Below are 20,766 nucleotides of genomic sequence, written 5' to 3' on the forward strand. Positions count from 1 at the left end.
GTTCTTGAGTATGTATCATAAAACCAATCCAAGGGTTATGCATGGAGGTATCCGCGCTCTGATGGGACAGGTTAACATACTAAAGCAGCCAGCATTAATTTGATTACAAAATGAATTAACACGTGAGTTCATAAGCAGGGCTGCCTATGGGGTCTCACATCTTGAGTATGTATATTAGGAGTCGCATATAAAAATAAGCCATTCACCTTCACACTTAAAATTTTTACACTAAACCTTTCAACTGATCAAAGATATTAAAGCCCAACTCTAACCCCAATGTGTTTTTCCGACAGAGATGGAAAGGTTTGGAACTTCATTAGGATGTAAATTATTTTTACGTTCCCATAGAATAGATGGTATTTTTATTTTTATTCTTTTATTCTGTGTGATACGTTTAGGCAGGAAGTGAGAAAAAATATCCCTTCTGGGCCTGCAGACTGCAATATAAACCTGACAGATCTCTATAACATGAAACCAATCAGAATGGAGCAGTGCTTTTAAAAGATAACCTCTGGGAAAAACGCAGAGCTGCTAACCACCTTGTGAAAATGCTAGTTGCCTGGCTATGTTTACTCCCTGGTTTCCGCATTTCTCATTCACTGACCTAAAACAAATGTGTCTAAAGTCAGAACCACATATATATATATATGTGTGTGTGTGTGTGTGTGTGTGTGTGTACTCTGGGTTATAGGTCCAAAGTATGGAAGCAAGATGTTAATATGGCAGCCAAGAAACTGGTATTTGCATAACAACAAGTTTTCAGGAAAGCTTTGCTTTAAAGCACAACTTTTTATTATTCAGGCTGGGTTCACACCTTTTCTAATGGATACGGGTTTCCCTGCATGCAATTCACATGACGGGAGACTGACCGGCTCTCAATGGAGGCGGTTCACACATCTCCAGGGCTGCCGCAGAGCGCATTGCCCAGGGGTCCTGTGCGTCTTTTGGCTCAGTTTCCGTTCCGAATTTGGGCCTGATTTGTCACTGAAACCAAGAACAGGGACACACTGGCCCCCTGCTGTGTGCCGCATCTGAAATCCGTGTGAACCCAGCCTAACAGGAACCCAATCCTCAAGGCCACCTTCAGACAGATGAAAGGGAAAATGGGCTGCAGCATTCAAGATGCAGCTAAATAAGACCTCTACATTCCACGCTCCGCCTGCATACAAACTGGACTGATATCTGCATTGTCCAGAAATGCTGTCCCTGTTCACATGGAAGTGTTCAGATGAGTAGTAACATACAAACAGCAGTCCCTGTTATTTATTTGTATAAATCTGGCTGTGCAGTTGCTGGCCACCTCTACCCACTCACAGCATGTTGGCAGAGAAGTTGCTCACCTGTGTAAATTAACTCCAAATGTTCAGTATGTAAATATTAACTTTCTGCTCTGACATCAGGGCTGCTGATGAGGCTGTACAGCTGGCCCTCCTGTACCAGGCCCCATCCGTTCAAAAAGGGGGGCCAGGCACCTGCTGAGCAGAAGAGCTGGCTGTACTGCCTTATTGCTGACACCAATCCTCTTGTGGCTCCCCCTGCAGCGCTGCCAGCTTCTCCTCCTCTCCTTCCCTCCAGCTGCACAGCAGGGGGATTCGTTTTAAGTATCTACACTTCCACCTCTCTGAACAACCCCACCCACTGTGAACCCTCTTTAACCTGTTGCCTGGGCTCTTCTCCTTTCCTCTCCCTCCTGCTGGCAGTAGCTGAGGGCACACAGGGGGATAATTTTAGGATGGGTAACGGAGGTCTTTAAATGTCATATTTATCAGCCTCTTCCTTTCCTGAAAGACCTCTGTAAATGATTGGTACCGATCGCTCCAGTGTTCATTCATCACCAAAACATAGTAAATTGTGTTTACCATGCTTCAGATTGTGAATGAACAGGAAACCTCTAAACCAGGGATATGCAATTAGCAGACCTACAGCTGTTGCAGAACTACAAGTCCCATGAGGCATAGCAAGACTCTGACAGCCACAAGCATGACACCCAGTGGCAGAGGCATGATGGGACTTGTAGTTTTGCAACAGCTAGAAGTCCGCTAATTGCATATCCCTGCTCTAAACGCTTTGTATTCATTCATCTGTACATCTGAGGCTGTAGAAAAGAGGATGGAGTGATTTTATGTCCTCATTCCCTTTCTCTGTTCAAAAAGTGTGACATCACCAAAGCTCTCCTCCAACAGGGCAGTTAAAAAAAATATATATATAATTCTAAAAAAAAACTATTACGGGCTTGGTCACATGTGCTTTGCTCTCTAAAGAGCTGTCAGCATTTGAATCTCTCATCAGAAAACATTTGATAGGGGGTGGCCCTTTTAGGTAGGTTGTACGGGGGGTCTCATGATTTCAAACAGCAGTCTGTGTGGCACAACCTATCTTTCTCTAATGCCAACCTCTTTCAATACAATACATAAACCCAAAGAGAGGCGCACATTGCAGAAGTATGCCAGAGCTCCAGCAGCAATCCAAAATCAATAAATATTGAATGTTCCAGCTTTGGCCTAGTTGGGATGATAAAATCATGTGAAGGTATTGTACTTGCTCTGTCTAGTAATCAAGTATTTTAGGGAATTTGCTAATCTCATTCCCTGATATACAGATGACCACTAGAGGGAGAATTTACAAATTGTATGTAAAATACAATAAAACAAGGAAAGCGCGAATGGAAAAATGTGAAAGTTGTGTTAAAGCCCTTTCACACTGACGGCACGGCCGCGTTGGCTAGCTCGGGGCTTTTTAACCCCCACTAGCAGCCGAATAAAGGTTTAAACATGCCCGCTGATTTCAAGATGCCCCAAAGATGCTGCTTGCAGGACTTTTTTTTACCATCCTGCCAGCGCAGCGCCCCAGTGTGAAAACCTTCGGATTTCGCGCTGGGACTGCAGATGAGGCATTTTTACAGCCGCTATTTATAGCACAGGAAATACACCTCCAGTGTCAAAGGGGTCTTACAATTCTTTTCGGATGTTACGATGGGTTCTGACATGCATCTAAAACCTCTTTTGCTCCCTCTGCAGGTGTATAATTAATCGCTACTCTGAGATGTCATTTGGGGAATGCATATCACATTATTCAAGATTTATGACTTTGTTTTATTGAAAATGTAACTGCTGTGCAGACATGCTGAATATAAAATAATGTACAAAATAAACTGTAATAACTTGCTGTGAATGTTTATTTATGATTTTCTATAACACTTTACATTTCATCTGATCTTTATTGCAGAGCTAACGATTTTGTTGTGGTATTCTGTCTTATAAAAAGGTCAAGTGGGTTCTTGCATCTCTACATATGTTCTTCTAGTCTCTCCTGAAAAGGTTTGTCCGTCGGACCATTTTTATTGACCATCTCTGGACTCGCTCTATGCATACATTTTTGTATGTGAGATCTCCAGAACCAGGACACATCATTCTAAAAGGTCTAACTAAATTTGGACGTTTTTTTCCTCCTGCTAGTATCCCACTAGTGATAGCTATGGATCTATATAGAAGAATTAGGACCTCCTTCCTCCTGCTGGTGAGCCCTTTAATTGGGCTTTCACACGGGCTTTCCAATCAGGTCCGCCTGTCAATTTTTCAGGCAGTCCGATTCGATCCTATTTTCCATCCGTCTAGTGGATCATTCTGATCTCCCCATAGAGGAGAGCGGGACTCTGACAGGTCCGTCTCAGCACAGTGAGCAGAGACGGACCTGTCATCTGCCTGCTCACTGGGGATCAGCAGAGCAATCCCCCGCTGAGCAAAGCTGAGTCCCTCATAGGGACCGCCTGTGTAAAAGGACCCTAACTAGAAATCGTATATTGGAATCTGGTGATCCCTAATAATCTATATAAGGGAATCAGGACCTCCTGATAGTGATAACTATAGAGGTATCAGGAGCTTCTGATCAGACCTTACACCATTATTATTGACCATCTGAAAGCTTTCGCTATCAATGCATTTGTGTGTGGGAAATCCTCAAAACCAGGTCACACTATTCTAAAAGGTCCGACCTGTTGGAAGAACAACATGTAATGTAAAGTACTGCAAACTATATATAGTGTATGCATTATACCTATTTATCCAGCAGGTGGTACTGTAGTTTATATCTATGATAATGTATTTAGAGGAAGTGTTCTCTCTCGAAGTGTATGTAGTTGTATGCTCCTTGTTCCTGTTTTCTGTCCACATGATGTAAAGCCATGATAAGGATATCCTTCATGAGAGTAAAGGTGTTCTGCTGTATACAAGAAGCTTCCAGCCCATGATTGCCAATATGCTGCACAATAGGTTATGGGTCCAGGCATTGGAAAGAATTCTACAGTGAATACTGTACACAAGCTACTGAAAGATGACAAGTGGTTCAGATGTGAAATTTGCAATAGCAAAGCTGAACAAAGCCGTTTACCAGCTGTGGAAGCAACCTTAAGCTTATTAGAAGATGACCAGCTTATCCGTGTAAGAACAGAGAAAATGGCCAAAGTTGTGTGGACTTCATTACAAAAACTTTATGAGCATTCAAGTGTAAACAGCTATTTCTACTAAGAAAGCTTTACAAGATGAGACTAGTAGAAGGCCAGCAAATGTGTAACCACGTGAAAGCTATGCTAGAGCTCATAGAACAGTTACGCACCATCGGAGAGCACATCAAAGATAATCATATTGTTGCCCTGCTCCTCTGCATACTTCAAGGGACATATACTGCTCTCATTAATGCTTTAGAAACCAGACCCGAGTGGGAGCTGAAGCTCGAATATGTCAAAGGAAAATAAGTCGATGTATATGACAGAAGGAAAGAAAATACGCACACATGATAACAAAGCTCTCAAGATGTACAAAAGTACAACAAAGAAAGCAGAGCCTGTTTTCGCTGTAACAAGACCAGTCATTTAAAAAAGGACTGTTCTATCTAGAAAGCTAGAGCTAACCACAATAAAGAGTCAAAGCAGCCATAAAGGAAACTGCAAACACATCAGGGAGTGGCACCTTTAAAGTGACACAGAGTGGCAAGTCACGCGGCTGGTGCATAGACTCAGGTGTGACAAGTCACATGACTAGTGATGAGACCTTCTTCACAAACATTGATTACAGTGCAAAAGACAATGTTTTCCTAGCAAACGGGAAAAGCATCACTGCCAAAGGTAAAGGCCATGACAGGACTTCCTGAACTGCATTACACCACAGGGCAAACAGAGTATCCTTGTAAAGAAAGTGCTGTATGTTCCAGAACTAGAATGCAGCCTTCTATCAGTGAAATGTTTTGCAAACAACTGTCTCACAGTTACGTTCCAGAGTGACAAATGCACAATTCACAATAATAAGCAATTCCTTACAAAAGAAAAACTGGATGATCACCTATACATTAAAATGGTATATTTTAGAGTTTATTTTATAGCGCTGCACTATTTAACAATTATTATAGTCTATATTAGGTGTGGTGATTCACTGAGAGTGTCGCAGCAGCTGTGGAGATATAGTAATTTATTATTACTATTCGCATTTATATTTAGACTTATGCTAGTATTCGGCGCTTATTGCTTTTTTTCACAGGAACAGATATCTACTGACTTTCATTTATGATTATTCCAGTTACACAACTACTTATCTGATGAAACAGAAGAATGAAACATCACAGAATCTTCAAGAGGTGGGGAATACATAAGAAAAAAAAGCGACCGCATACCTGAAGAGACCAGGAATAGTACACCACACAACCACACCATACACTCCTGAACAAAATGGTGTAGCAGAAAGGAAAAAAATTGCACTCTTATAGAAATGGCCAGATGGATGTCAACCTACCTCACAGGTACTGGGGGGAAGCATTTATGACTGCAACTTATCTACAGAACAGACTACCCTCAAGAGCCATTAAAAGTACTCCATTCGAAATGTGGCATGGATCAAAGCCTAGCATAGGGCACATCAGAGTGTTTGGATGTAAAGCATATTCCTATATCCCAAGTGAGAAGAGATCCAAGCTGGAGAACAGAGCCATAGAGGGAATTCTAGTAGGCTACAGTGAGAAAACTAAGGGTTACAGAATCCTACACCCAAAAAGTGACAATAAGCCATAGTGTTTATTTTGATTAGCGCCCATCAACAGAAACGCAGATCCCTGAAAGCTGTGAATTTAACCACTTGCCGACCGCCGCACGACGATATACGTCGGCAGAATGGCACGGGCAGGCATATGGGCGTATATATAAGTCCCTGCCTTCCCGCGGGTGGGGGGCCCGATCGGGCCCCCCCCCGGTGCCTGCGGCGGTCAGCATTCGTTCGGGAGCGATCCGGGATGAGGGGGCGGCCATTCATTCATGGCCACCCCCTCGCGATCGCTCCCGACGAATAGAAATGCTCCGTGACATCACTTCCTCTCCTCACAGGAGAGGAAGTGATGTAATCTCTCCTCCGTGTCGGTATTTTTTGTTCCGGCACCGAGGAGAGAGGATCGGTGAGTTGCACCAACACACCACACGTACAGTAGAACATGCCAGGCACACTCACACCCCCCCCCCTTTACCCCCCGATCACCCCCCCAATTACCCCTGCCCCCCCCCCCAGTCACAGTGACACCAATTGCATATTTTTTTTTTGCATTGGTGTCATTTGTGACTAATAACTGTTAGGGCAGTTAGGGTTAGCCCCCTTTAGTTCTAATGTGCCCCCCTAACCCCCCCAATAAAGGTTTAACCCCGTGATCACCCCCCGTCGCCAGTGTCACTAAGGCTGGGTTCACATTGCAGCGGTTTATGAGAACGAATGTGATTCGCACTGCAGTGCAAATCACATCCGATCTCTGTGCGATTCGAGTTCAGCCATACAGATAGTATGGCTGAATTCGCGCCGCACCCGCCGCAAATTCGCACGGGACCCTTTTTTTGGTCCGCAGCAGAATCGGATCGCATGGGTGTTCACACCATGCGATCCGAGTTTGCAGATCGCACTGCGATATGCGAACTGATCTGGGGGTGTCATTAACATTTCACTGACACTCCCAGCAGTTCGCATAGGGCAGTGTGAACTGCCGCCGGGAGGCATGCGATGCGGGAACCCGCCGCGGATTCGTGGCGTTCCCGCATCGCTCCAGTGTGAACCCAGCCTAATAAGCGATCATTTTTCTGATCGCTGTATTAGTGTCACAGGTGACGCTAGTTAGGCAGGTAGGTATTTAGGTTCGCCGCAACTTTTTATAGCGCCAGGGACCCCCATATACTACCGCATAAAGCCCCCTGATTGCCCCCTAGTTAACCCTTTCACCAGTGATCACCATATAACTGTTACAGGTGACGCTGGTTGGTTAGTTATTTTTTTATAGTTTCAGGGCACCCGCCATTTATTACCTAATAAAGGTTTAACCCCCTGATCACCCGGCGGGTGTCATTTGTGACTGTAATAACTGTTAGGGCAGTTAGGGTTAGCCCCCTTTAGTTCTAAGGTACCCCCCTAACCTCCCCAATAAAGGTTTAACCCCGTGATCACCCCCCGTCGCCAGTGTCACTAAGGCTGGGTTCACATTGCAGCGGTTTGAGAACGGATGTGATTCGCACCGCACTGCAGTGCAAATCACATCCGATCTCTGTGCGATTCGAGTTCAGCCATACAGATAGTATGGCTGAATTCGTGTCGCACCCGCCGCAAACTCGCACGGGACCCTTTTTTTGGTCCGCAGCAGAATCGGATCGCATGGGTGTTCACACCATGCGATCCGAGTTTGCAGATCGCACTGCGATATGCGAACTGATCTGGGGGTGTCATTAACATTTCACTGACACTCCCAGCAGTTCGCATAGGCAGTGTGAACTGCCGCCGGGAGGCATGCGATGCGGGAACCCGCCGCAGATTTGTGGCGTTCCTGCATCGCTCCATTGTGAACCCAGCCTAATAAGTGATCGTTTTTCTGATCGCTGTATTAGTGTCACAGGTGACGCTAGTTAGGCAGGTAGGTATTTAGGTTCGCCGCAGCTTTTTATAGTGCCAGGGACCCCCATATACTACCGCATAAAGCCCCCTGATTGCCCCCTAGTTAACCCTTTCACCAGTGATCACCATATAACGGTTACAGGTGACGCTGGTTGGTTAGTTATTGTTTTATAGTTTCAGGGCACCCGCCATTTATTACCTAGTCTCACTAGTGTACCCCTAAATTTAGGGGTGTCTACTTTCCAAAATGGGGTCATTTGGGGGGGCGTTTGTGCCATCTTGGCATTTTATGGCCTTCAAAACTGTAACGCCCTTAGAAAGCCTGAAGGCGGTGTTTGGTTTTCGGGGCCCCGTACGCGGCTAGGCTCCCAAAAAGTCCCACATATGTGGTATCCCCGTACTCAGGAGAAGCAGCAGAATTTATTTTGGGGTGTCATTTCACATATGCCCATGGCATGCGTGAGCAATATATCATTTAGTGACAACTTTGTGAAAAAAATAAATAAAAAAAAAAAGTTTGTAATTTTCCCGCAACTTGTGGCAAAATATAAAATATTCCATGGACTCAACATGCCTCTCAGCAAATAGCTTGGGGTGTCTACTTTCCAAAATGGGGTCATTTGTGGGGGTTTTGTGCCATCTTGGCATTTTATGGCCTTCAAAACTGTAATAGGTAGTGAGGAGTGAAGTCAAATATTTACGCCCTTAGAAAACCTGAAGGCGGTTCTTGGCTTTCGGGGCCCCGTACGCGGCTAGGCTCCCAAAAAATCCCACACATGTGGTATCCCCATACTCAGGAGAAGCAGCAGAATTTATTTTGGGGTGTCATTTCACATATGCCCATGGCATGTGTGAGCAATATATCATTTAGTGACAACTTTGTGGAAAAATTTTTTAAAAAAATTAAAGTTTGTAATTTTCCCGCAACTTGTGGCAAAATATAAAATATTCCATGGACTCAACATGCCTCTCAGCAAATAGCTTGGGGTGTCTACTTTCTAAAATGGGGTCATTTGTGGGGGTTTTGTGCCATCTTGGCATTTTTTGGCCTTCAAAACTGTAATAGGTAGTGAGGAGTGAAGTCAAATATTTCCGCCCTTAGAAAACCTGAAGGCGGTTCTTGGCTTTCGGGGCCCCGTACGCGGCTAGGCTCCCAAAAAATCCCACATATGTGGTATCCCCGTACTCAGGAGAAGCAGCAGCATTTATTTTGGGGTGTCATTTCACATATGCCCATAGCATGTGTGAGCAATATATCATTTAGTGACAACTTTGTGTAAAAAAAAATAAAAAAAATTTTTTTTTTGTCATTATTCAATCGCTTGAGGCAAAAAAATAAAATATTCAATGGGCTCAACATGCCACTTATCAATTTCCTTAGGGGGTCTACTTTCCAAAATGGGGTCATTTGGGGGGGTTTTGTACTGCCCCGCCATTTTAGCACCTCAAGAAATGAGATAGGCAGTCGTAAACTAAAAGCTGCGTAAATTCCAGAAAACGTACCTTAGTTTGTAGATGTGACAACTTTTGCGCAAACCAATAAATATACAGTTATTGACTTTTTTTTTACCAAAGACATGTGGCTGAATACATTTTGGCCTAAATTTGAGTTTATTGGATTTTTCTAATAACAAAAAGTAGAAAATATCATTTTTTTTCAAAATTTGAGGTCTTTTTCCATTTATATCGCAAAAAATAAAAATCGCAGAGGCAATCAAATACCATCAAAAGAAAGCTCTATTTGTGGGAAGAAAAGGACGCAAATTTTGTTTGGGTACAACATTGCATGACCGCGCAATTACCAGTTAAAGCAGCGCAGTGCCAAATTGTAAAAAGACCTCTGGTCATTTACAAGCAAAATGGTCCGGTCTGAAAGTGGTTAATATGCTAAGCAAACCAGAAGAAAAGATTGACCAAAGCAAATTTGTGCAGGAGTCAGAACAAGAGGTGGAACACACAATGCCTAAAATCAAGTTCCCCACCAGATCCTGCTGAACTGCCTGAAGTCAGAAGATCCACTCCTACTACAAAGTGGATACAACCCCGCAAGCTGTCATACACTGTCAAAACACACAGCATACTTGAACCAACATCCTGGGAAGACATAGAAAAACTACCAAACTGTGAAGCCAATAAATGGAGAAAGGTAGCAGAAGAAGAATTAGTCACTTCAAGAAAATAAAACCTGGATACTCACAGAGATAACTCCTAACCGAAAAAATTGTAGGAAGCAAGTGGACTTTCAAATTAAAGTCAGACGCAGAAGGGAATATCCACAAATACAAAGTAAGACTAGTTGCCCAGGTTTACTCCAAGAAATTCGGTGAAGATTACAATGAAACATTTGCTCCCGTCATAAAACACTCCACCATAGCGCTTCTTATTGTTTCAGCCGCGAAGGGCATCCAAGTGAAACACCTAGACTTTAAAACTGCTTTCCTATATGGAGGAGATATTAAGGAGGATCTCTACATGGAGCAACCACCAGGGTTTGAGCAAGGAGACAACCTAGTGTGTAAACTTCAGAAGGGCATCTACGGTCTTAAGCAATCTGCAAGGATGTGGAATGAGAAAGTGAACAAAGTACTTACCAGAAATTGATTCTCAAGAAGTAAAGCAGACCCCTGTCTCTACTCCAAGAATCAAGGAGACATATACATCCTTATCTATGTTGATGATATAACCTGTTTTGAACAAGAAGGGGATTACAATCAGTTCACAAGCTGAAAGAAATGTTTGAAATCAAAGAGCTAGGGAACATTAGCTAATATCTGGGAATCCAAATAGATAGAGAAGATGGAAGTTACCTTCTCAACTGATCTCAGAAATCTTGGAACTATTCCATATGCAAGATGCAAAGGAAGTGAAAAGTCCTGTGAAACCAGGCTATCAGAAGAGCAATGAAGCAGAAAACTTGCTACCCAACAATGACATGTATCGCCAAGCAAATGGTAAGCTGCTATTTGCTTGATGAAGGAGCATGCATGCTCCTCCCCACGCCTCCAAACGGAAGTGACGTGCAACGCTGTTCTGAGTGCCTGGAAGTGCTGGGAGCCACCAGCATTAGCCGAACCACCAGCTGCCTCTCCACCTGCGAGCTGACCGCCTTCCCCTATGAGTGGATGAACCTCCATAATCATTCCAATGTGCTGACACATCTATGATCTTGTGAGTTCCTAATTGTCTACCCTGGAATAAAATGTTTTAATATTGCTGCACTTAGATTGGCGCTGCTCTTCTTTGTGTTTTGTTTCCTGCAGAGCACCTTATAGCTTGTTACAAGCCGGCAGCCATCCTCAGTCAGCACATTTGAGATCACCATTATACTTTCCTGGTGCCTCCATGGCAGTATACCTGTGACAAGCTCCGCCTTGGCTTCTCCTTCAGGACCAGTGAATATTATAAAAGAAAAGGATTAGTGCACTACCAGCATTCTCCTTTTTTTCCTCATACCTCATGGTCAGTGAATAATGGTCGAACGTCCCTTACCACTGCAGTCGGCAGCTTCTAGCTGAGTTCAAGCCTTTCCCAGGTGATGTCCCTATTCTTGGGCAGCTAAATGTGCTGATAAGATAGGGAGTCCCTTCTGTGGTCCTTTTGGGACAGCAGTTGTCTCTTAACTAAGAGCTCCTATCTGCATTTATATACTGGCATTTGCTCAAGCCTAAAGCAGAGAAGACAGTTAAATCAATTTTTCACTTAGCCTTCCATTTCTACCTCCTGTCATTTATTTGCTCTCGCTTTCCTTTCCTTGTGTTCCTCTCTCTCTTTTTTGCCTTCTTCCTCCCCCACCATCTTCTACTCCTTGTGATATTGTACTTTCATTCCTGGTTACTATAGTGGGCGTTGCGCACCTTGCGGCGGCTTTGCTAAGTCCCTCAGCGTCTTCCTGCTTGCTCTGCGCATGTGCGCACTCCAGGAGCCGGCTCGGTGGGCCAGGCTGAGTCAGACGGGCCACATAGGTCCTAGAGCCGCCGACCGTGCATACGCAGTCTGGCCTGAGGTTGTGGTTGCCATCTTGAATAGGGGCAAATTTAAAAATGTTTGCCCTTGTTTGTCAAAATCATTTTTAGAGGGTTGTATCTTCCACAGATGTCCCTCCCCTCTACATTGTTTATTACTGGGGGCTTTCAGCATGGCAGTCTGTTGTCATCTGAAGAGGTTTCCTATGCGGGGAGCTCCTGGAGTGGACCCTGTTTTTTGCCAACGGTAAATGTAATTTCTTTCCTTTTCTTTAGTCGGTTATAATGTTTCCTTGCTCCAGCTGAAGTACCAGTCGCTAACTTCTTTATCTTTCTCTAGCTGCTTTTTCTGTCTGTTTCCCTAAATAAGCAGTACGTCACCCAAACAAGACCCTCTCCAACTTTTAGGTAGGGACCATCGTCCAGGTGAGTTAAAAAAAAAAAAAAAAAGAGCATTTACATTTATGTATTTCAGCCTTGTACGCCAGAAGAAGTCTAAGCGGACAGCAAGCCGACATAAACAAACCTATGAAGGCCCCAACTAGATCAGGATACCATGCAAGCGGCAAGGGTTCTTCCATGAAAATATATAGTTCTTCACATTCACCAACTCTCAAATCCCCGAATGCCGTGCTTGTGAGGTCATCCCATTACTAGCCAATTGATCTGCAAAAGCTGTTTTAGAGTCTATGCAGCAGACAGAGAGTCAGAGGGTTAACAGGTAAGCTGTCATATTCAAAAGATGGGCAGGGGATACATAGCGGAACGAGCAACAGCAGTTCCATTGCAGCAATTGGCTCAATCTCCTCCAGAGAAGTTAATTCCTGGACCATCCTCGAGAGAATCCTCTCACCACGCAGCAAGTATCCCTCCTAGACATCTGGATGATGGGGGGCCATCTGAGATACCTCAGAAGAGCTCGAACTTCAACTTTTTACTAGTTCAGCCTTATGTCCAGGCTGTAAAGCCAGCTATTGGCTGGGAGAAAGCTGACACTACATCTGAGTAAGAGGTACAGCTGGTGGCAATCTCTGCTGTGACAACAAGAGATGGGCCGAAGATCCTTTAATAATCAAATTCTTCAAGACAGTCAAGAAGATAAGCCCACCTATTAAAACAAATCTTTCCCACTTGGGATCACTCTGGAGCCCTTATCCAAACAGCCTTTTGCCCCATCTGATTTAACATCCTTGTGGAATCTCACCTGGAAACTTTTTCTTTGTGGCGATGGGATTGGGCTGGGGAGTATCAGAACTTCAGGCTCTGGGATCAGAAGACAATAATATTATTTTTTGTATTCGGATATAGTGGAACTTCGAACGGTGCATGGATTCATCCCTGAGTTCTCCTGTTCCTGTATCTCTGAGCCTTGGGCCCTGCCAATCTTTTCAGATCTAATTTTTACCTTCACAAAGATGATATTACTTCGGTACTAAAACACTATATTCAAGCCACAACTCCCTTCTGACTTTCATCTAACCTATTTGTAATACTCCAAAAAAAAGACAGGGGCAAAGAAGCATTATCTGGGGCCCTTCGGCCATTCCAGAACGTATCCATCATGCCTAGTCATGTCTGTTAATATCAGAGCTGTACCATACCTGTTGTGGAAATTTTATGAAGATGTATTTTAATATGTATTGTCACAGTGTCTCCCAGTGTTAGTTCTCCTGCAACACGCTCTAAAGAGCTGACTGGGGCAGACTGACGCTGGTTGAGATTAGTTGGTGGAAAACTTCCTGTTGTTTGGAGAGAGGTGTTTGCGGAGTGGGGATATGTCCACCAGTGAAGGGCCCCTGTGCAATGCACAGAACGATCATCTGGGGGGAAACACATTATTGGTTTAGTGGATGTGCGCTCATGTCACCCGTATATTCCTGATTAACATATTTGAGGTGCCATGAAATACACCTGCAGATAAGCTCCCATCAGCAGGAACGGTAGTCATCTTTCGTTGGTTGTTGTATAAATTCATTTATCCTGTGTTGTTACATCCTTATTTTGTCATATCCTGTGAGGTCACATCCCATGTAGGAGGCAATTGGCAGTTTGTGGCTTCCTGTTTGTGTGTGTTTACTGGGGAAAGGGGGAGACATGGGTTAGTTTAAAGGTGCATTATACCATTATGGTGGAAAGGCACTTATTAGTGCAAGAGTATAGTGGGTTTATCCACCACAGATGGCGAGTCAGGACCTTATTGAGCGAACAGAACCTCCTTTACAACGGCAAGATGGGGGAGAACAGATCCCAGTCCAGGACATCATACTTTGTTGTCCTCAGACAAAGGGGTACGTTTTCTCTATCCGATGTTTTAAATTCTTTATTTATGGATTGCAGGTAATACAAAGATAAACTGTAAAAGACATCGATCACTCAGTTTTCCAGTTTAACAAACGTACATAGTCAACCAGCACTTTGAGGGGGGTCAGGGGAAACCGATCAGTTTGCGATAGCCGTGGCCCCAGCCTTGGCTAAACCATCACTTTTTTTTAGTCAAATGATCTGGCACCCCAGTGTTCTATCCGATGTTTTAGGTAGGTTCTGCTTTGCCAAAGAACACATTTTTCATCTTTTGGCATAAGTAAAGTAAAGGAAAACCTGAAAACATGGCCCATTGGGGGTACTTGAGGACTGAGGTTGGGAACCACTGACCTAGACACCCACTTAAAGGATGTTAAAGAGTCACACAGCGCTTGTATGTAATGCAAAGACCACTGCACATCAGACATCCAGGATCTCAAAGCTTCTCCAGCACAGGCTGGAGCCTCCAATGATGTCATATTTGATGAAACATGTAGTACGTGACCGGAAGTCGTGACGTCACCACACATGCATGCAAGTCGAACAGCATTTTGGCACCTGCCTGAGTTTGAGAGCCTGTGCTGGAGGAGTTTTGAGATGCCTGATGTTCTGTGGTCTCTGAGATTCTCCTTGGAAGCGGAAGATCCTCATGAGCGTTGGACTTTTATTTTGGTGCACTGGATGTTCTTTCTATATTTATTTAAATGTTTTTTTAATTTAGGCACAATTTGTGCACAGTTATTTTTTGTATATAACATTTATGCTTTGTATTGCATGTGTGATTCAAGGTATTTCATTTTATGAGCGCAGCTAAATTTGTTTTTCATTTTTATTGTTTTGTGTATATCTAGTAATTTTTTTGCCGCTGCTCACATTAGTATCTTTTGCTCTGCAATCTGATGTGTTTTATAAACTTCAGATATTGCGCTGATCCAGAATCTACGCTCTCTGACACAAAATAAGTGATGTCACCTCCTGTATCGCTGTGCTGCTCTTCTAGGCCACTTTTCTGGGCCACTGTAGCATCCAAATTCTGACTCCTGAATCTTGTTAAAGGAATGAAAAAGCCAACAGCTTTTATTATACAATAGTTTTTATTAACAACATCATAAACAAATCTGCTGATCCTCTGGCCAGTGAGACATTCCATGGGGCATGGGGAAGTGGGGACAAATGATTACATGGCACTGGCTGCAGCATGAAGAACAACTAACAAGTAGAGAAGTCACACCTGAGCAAGCTTTGGAGGAGATCTAAGGAAACAACCAATCAACTGACCTATCCTTGTGGAAGAACTGGTTGGGCTTTGGAGGAGGACAAGGTTTTGTAGCAGGAGCAAGATTTCGAGGGACTGTAAGAATACAGAAATATGTCCTAAAATGGGCCGTGTATTTTTTCCAATTGACTGAGCTGTTACAATCTCTATACAGTATATATATATATATATATATATATATATATATATATATATATATATATATATATATACACACACACACACAGTATCTCACAAAAGTGAGTACACCCCTCACGTTTTTGTAAATATTTTATTATATCTTTTCATGTGACAACACTGAAGAAATTACACTTTGCTACAATGTAAAGCAGCTGTTATAACAGTGTAAATTTTATGTCCCCTCAAAATAACTGAACACACAGCCATTAATGTCTAAACCGCTGGCAACAGAAGTGAGTGCACCCCTGAAGTGAAAATGTCCAAATTGGCCTCAAATTGTCTATTTTGTGCGGCCACCATTTTTTCCCAGCATTGCCTCAACCCTCTTGGGCATGGAGTTCACCAGAGCTTCACAGGATGCCGCTGCAGTCCTCTCCCACTCCTCCATGACCACATCACGGAGCTGGATAGCGACCTTGCGCTCCTCCACCTTCCATTTGAGGATGCCCCACAGATGCTTAATAGGGTTTTAGGTCTGGAAACATGCTTGGTCAGTCCATCACCTTTACCCTCAGCTTCTTTAGCAAGGCAGTGCTCACCTTGGAGGTGCGTTTGGGGTCGTTATCATGTTGGAATACTGCCCTGCGTCCCAGTCTCCGAAGAAAGGGGATCATGCCTTGCTTCAATATGTCACAGTACATGTTGGCATTCATGGTTCCCTCAATGAACTGTAGATCCCCAGTGCCGGCAGTACTCATGCAGACCCAGACCATGACACTCCCACCACCATGCTTGACTGTAGGCAAGACACACTTGTCTTTGTGTTACTCACCTGGTTGCCGTCACACACGCTTGACACCATCTGAACCAAATAGGTTTATCTTGGTCTCATCAGACCACAGGACATGGTTCCGGTTCCAGTAATCCATGTCCTTAGTCTGCTTGTCTTCAGCAAACTGTTTGCGGGCATTCTTGTGCATCATCTTTAGAAGAGGCTTCCTTCTGGGACGACACCCATTCAGACCAATTTGATGCAGTGTGCGGTGTATGGTCTGAGCACTGACAGGCTGACCCACCCACTCCTCTATCCTCTGCAGCAATGCTGGCAGCACTCATACGTCTATTTCCCAAAGACAACCTCTGGATATGATGCTGAGCACCTGCACTCAACTCCTTTGGTCGACCATAGCGAGGCCTCTTCTGAGTGGAACCTGTCCTGTTGAACCTTGACCAATGTGCTGCAGCTCAGTTTCAGGGTCTTGGCAATCTTTTTATAGCCTAGGCCATCTTTATGTAGAGCAACAATTCTTTTTTTTTTTTAGATCCTCAGAGAGTTCTTTGCCATGAGGTACCATGTTGCACTTTCAATGACCAGTATGAGAGAGTGAGAGCGATAACACCAAATTGAACACACCTGCTCCCCATTCACGCCTTAAACCTTGTAACACTAACATGACACCCAGGAGGGAAAATGGCTAATTTTCACTTAGGGGTGTACTCACTTTTGTTGCCAGCGGTTTAGACATTAATGGCTGTGTGTTAAGTTAAATTGTGGGGACAGCTAATTTACACTGTTATACACACTATATATATATATATATATATATATATATATATATATATATATTTATATATAAGCCAATTTCCGAAGCAGGGAGAGGAGCTAATCTGCAAATCGACTGACCTTACTAAACACCCATAATAATTTGTTATCTGTGCTTGTCCTAATTTAAAGTCACAAGGAGCCATATTATGTCTAGCCCCAACCACAGCTTCATCATAACTGACACATAATGCACAGGTAAGAATATTTCTACTAGTTTATGGTATTTACACCAAGCTATCCTATAACATGAGGAGAGCCCAAACCCAATTTTTTAAAATCTATAATATGAATATGACTGTTAGAACCATGTGATCCCACAATAGAATTTTCCTTAGAAAAGGTAGTTGTTTTTTCTCAGACATTGCATTGAATTTATCTTATGTGGTGCAACAGTGCTTTATGTAGTCCTTTAGGTTGGTTTATTTCACTATATGTCTAATACTGCCCTGAGTTGAACTGACAAGATGCATTCCAATAATATGTAAGTTCATCCAGCACTATGGTCGCCTTCACCAATGAAAAATGTGATAGGTGCACGTTAGAGACAGACTTTCACCTATAGTTTGAACTTTGATTGCTGTCTGTGTTTTTGTTCTGGCAGCAAATCGCAATAGCTGCAGCTCCTTTACCGCCTTTTGGATTAAAAACAACACAAGTGTTATCAATTGGATATGATCCAAGAGCGGTAGAGCTTCGAGTATACCCATTGCAACCAGTCAGGGTCCAGCCATCATCACATGACACCGTCACCTGCAATGCAAACATCAACAAGGTTAAATTTGTATTATTACAGTCAGACAAAAAGATGGCTATTGCTTATCGCTAAAAAATCTCCAGGAATTGTTGGTAACATTTTTTCTTTTTTTTTTTTAAATCTTTATTTACGGATTGCAGGCAATACAGAAACATACTGATCAAAACATGTTACTCCTCTTTCCTTGGTACCGATTAATATACATAATACAGTAAACAGATCAATTGGTAAATTAGTATGTGATAGCATTATCACTGTGAGTATCCTACGGCTACGACACCGGCTCTCCCATCCAGCTGGCTGCCCAGCGGTATATTAACGTCTGGGTCCCTCTCCAAGATAGGGCCCCGTCTGGCCGTCTCAGAGAGGTCCCCAGCGGCGCTGCACCTTGTCGCCATTGGGGAGAACCCTGGGCCGCAGCATCTGAAAAGTTGCCATTCCTCGGTAAGGAAGATGAGGAAATATTGTGGCCAAACCTTGGCAATCACAATTTTTTACTTAAGTTGAGGGGAAGGGAAAAAGTGGGGGGAGGGGAGGGGAAGGGGAAAAACGGGGAGGGGAGGGGAATGAATGGGGAAGAACAGAGCAAGAGGAAAACAAGCAGTGGGGAAGGGGTGGGGGAGCAAGGTGGACCATAGCGGTCTATGTGAGGTGGAAAGGAGGGGAGACTCCAGTGGTTCCCGCTAGCCGGGTCTTCCCTTCACTGTCCACCACGGGACTCACCGATAAGTCTTATATTCAGCAGAAAACCTGAAAAGATTCCAAGGCAACCAGCAGGCATCGTGATCCTCCTCCCTATCCCTTATGGCCGCCGTCATCTGCTCCATACGATAGATATCGCTAATCCTCGCGAACCAATGTGTTACCGCCGGTGAGGACTGTTGCTTCCACATGCTAGGAATGCATGCCCTGGCCGCGCTCAGGAGGTGTTTCAAGAGGGATTTACGGTATCTCTTCCCAGACATAGGGGTCAGGTTAAGGAAAATCGCAGCTGGGTTATCCCGAAGGTCAACCGAGGTGAGGTCATAAGTGATCTTTAGGACTTGTCTCCAAAACTGAGTTAACTGCGGGCATTCCCAAAAGATATGAATCAACGTACCCGCTTGCGTACCACATCGCCAGCACATGGGGCTGTGTCCCGGAAACATGGCAGCTAGGACCGTGGGGGTCCTGTACCAGCGAGTCAAAATTTTGTAAGTGATTTCTTGATACTTACTGCATAAGGAAGACTTGTGAGCAAAAAGGAGTGCACGGTTCTTTTGGTCTGTCGAAAATTTAACACCGAGGTCTCTCTCCCACTTTTTAATGAACGACGGGTTCCCCCTGTGAGAAATGCTCCAAGAGGATGCCATATGATTGTGATAGTGAGCCGCGTATCGGACCCTCTCCCACGCACATTTCCTCAAACTGGGTTAAGGCTCTACGGAAATGGCCACTGGGCGGCAATGATTTGAGGAAGTGTGAAAGTTGGGCCAACTTCCATCTGCCCAACGCAGTGTTCCCCAACGTCTCATAGAAGCCCGAGGGGTTGTTGGTAACATTTAAAGCTAAACCCCAGCCTCTCTTGCACAGTTATGTGCAACAGTAGCTGCAGCAAAATAGAGTCCACCTCATTTCCTGCCTGGGGAACATCCAGCATCATCTAACTGTTTCAACCACAGCCTAACTCTTCTCCCCACCCCCCTTTCATCCTTTCATTCACTGAATTTCAATCAGGGAGGGTCAGCATAATATGTGGGCATTGCCTTGGGCAGTCTGCCTAGTAATGCCCACTCTTCCAAATTGACATCCATCCATTACGGCATTTTGATATTTGACCTCCCAAGATACAGCCTACTGCTTGCATCAGGACTGAGGGCTCTTGAGAGGACTACTGAGGCAGGGGGCTGCCCGCACAAGCAGTGATCTGCCTGTCTTGCATAGATAAATACAGACCAAGAGATAATATCACTGAATCTAATAAGGGTGTGTAATGAAAGAGAAAAAAATAAAATAAATCATTAGTGTATTTATGGGGTGGGGGAGGAACCAGCGAAGGCAAAATATAAGCAAAATAAACTTCAGCTTTAAAGCTCGCAATGCTCCCCACATATGCCTAAAACGTGCACTCCCGCATTCTCTTCACTCTCTACTTCCTCTGGTGGTGAGTAAATCCTGAAAGATGCAGAAAGCAGTGCCATTTAATCACATGACATGGTGCCATTCTCTGCAGCATCATCCTGTCAAATGTGGGGGGTGGAGCCTTGACACCCTAGGCTCACATGAAGTAGGTTGATTGATACTGGGCGTCACTCAACTCTGAATAGGTGTGACACGGGATGAGTGTGAGATAGGGGGAGGATAGCATCTGAAGCTGTTTTTTTTTTTTTCATATTGAAGCACTGCTATGGGATACATATGTTTTTATTTGGCCCTAGCTGCTATTGGGCTTTAAATTATGCATAAGAAAAGTATGGAGAAATGCTACTTCTTAAAAAAATGGCAGCTGTCTGATAACCTGAACCAGAATAGGCATTAAGGAAATCTGGAGAGCCTATGTTAGTAACAATAAAATCATAGGAAACAAAGAATCTGGATATAGGCCAGGCAACTAGCATTTTCTGAAGACACCATGACAGCTTTTCTTTATTATGTAAAGTAGCATAAAACCTTCATATTATCAAAATGCTCTGTTTCGTTAAAAAAAGAATATACCATTGCAGGACGACGTCAAGTGTGACAAATGGCGTAGGGAGGAGCGGCGTGCTGACGTCACCGCGATACATGGAAGTCCCGGAATCACGGGCTGTTGCAGAGGGCCGGCTTAATTCTTTACTCTGCCTTGATGCATTTACTCTGCATATGGT

The 20,766-nt window shown here is 43.9% G+C and overlaps 1 protein-coding gene across 2 annotated transcripts in view; it reads right to left on the bottom strand.

Annotated features, from left to right (window-relative positions):
* Positions 1-15,239: 15,239 nt before the first annotated feature.
* Positions 15,240-20,766, bottom strand: part of PCSK9 (proprotein convertase subtilisin/kexin type 9) — a 43,979-nt gene continuing 38,452 nt past the window's right edge. For both annotated transcript variants that reach the window (XM_077453255.1, XM_077453256.1), the window contains one exon: positions 15,240-17,916. In XM_077453255.1, the coding sequence (XP_077309381.1) occupies positions 17,719-17,916 (198 nt within the window). In that variant the 3' untranslated portion in view covers positions 15,240-17,718. The remainder of the gene's footprint in view (positions 17,917-20,766) is intronic.

Source organism: Lithobates pipiens, unplaced genomic scaffold, assembly GCF_037356315.1.
Source record: "Lithobates pipiens isolate NorthernLeopardFrog02 unplaced genomic scaffold, aLitPip1_a1.2 Scaffold_23, whole genome shotgun sequence".
Lineage (NCBI taxonomy): Eukaryota > Metazoa > Chordata > Amphibia > Anura > Ranidae > Lithobates > Lithobates pipiens.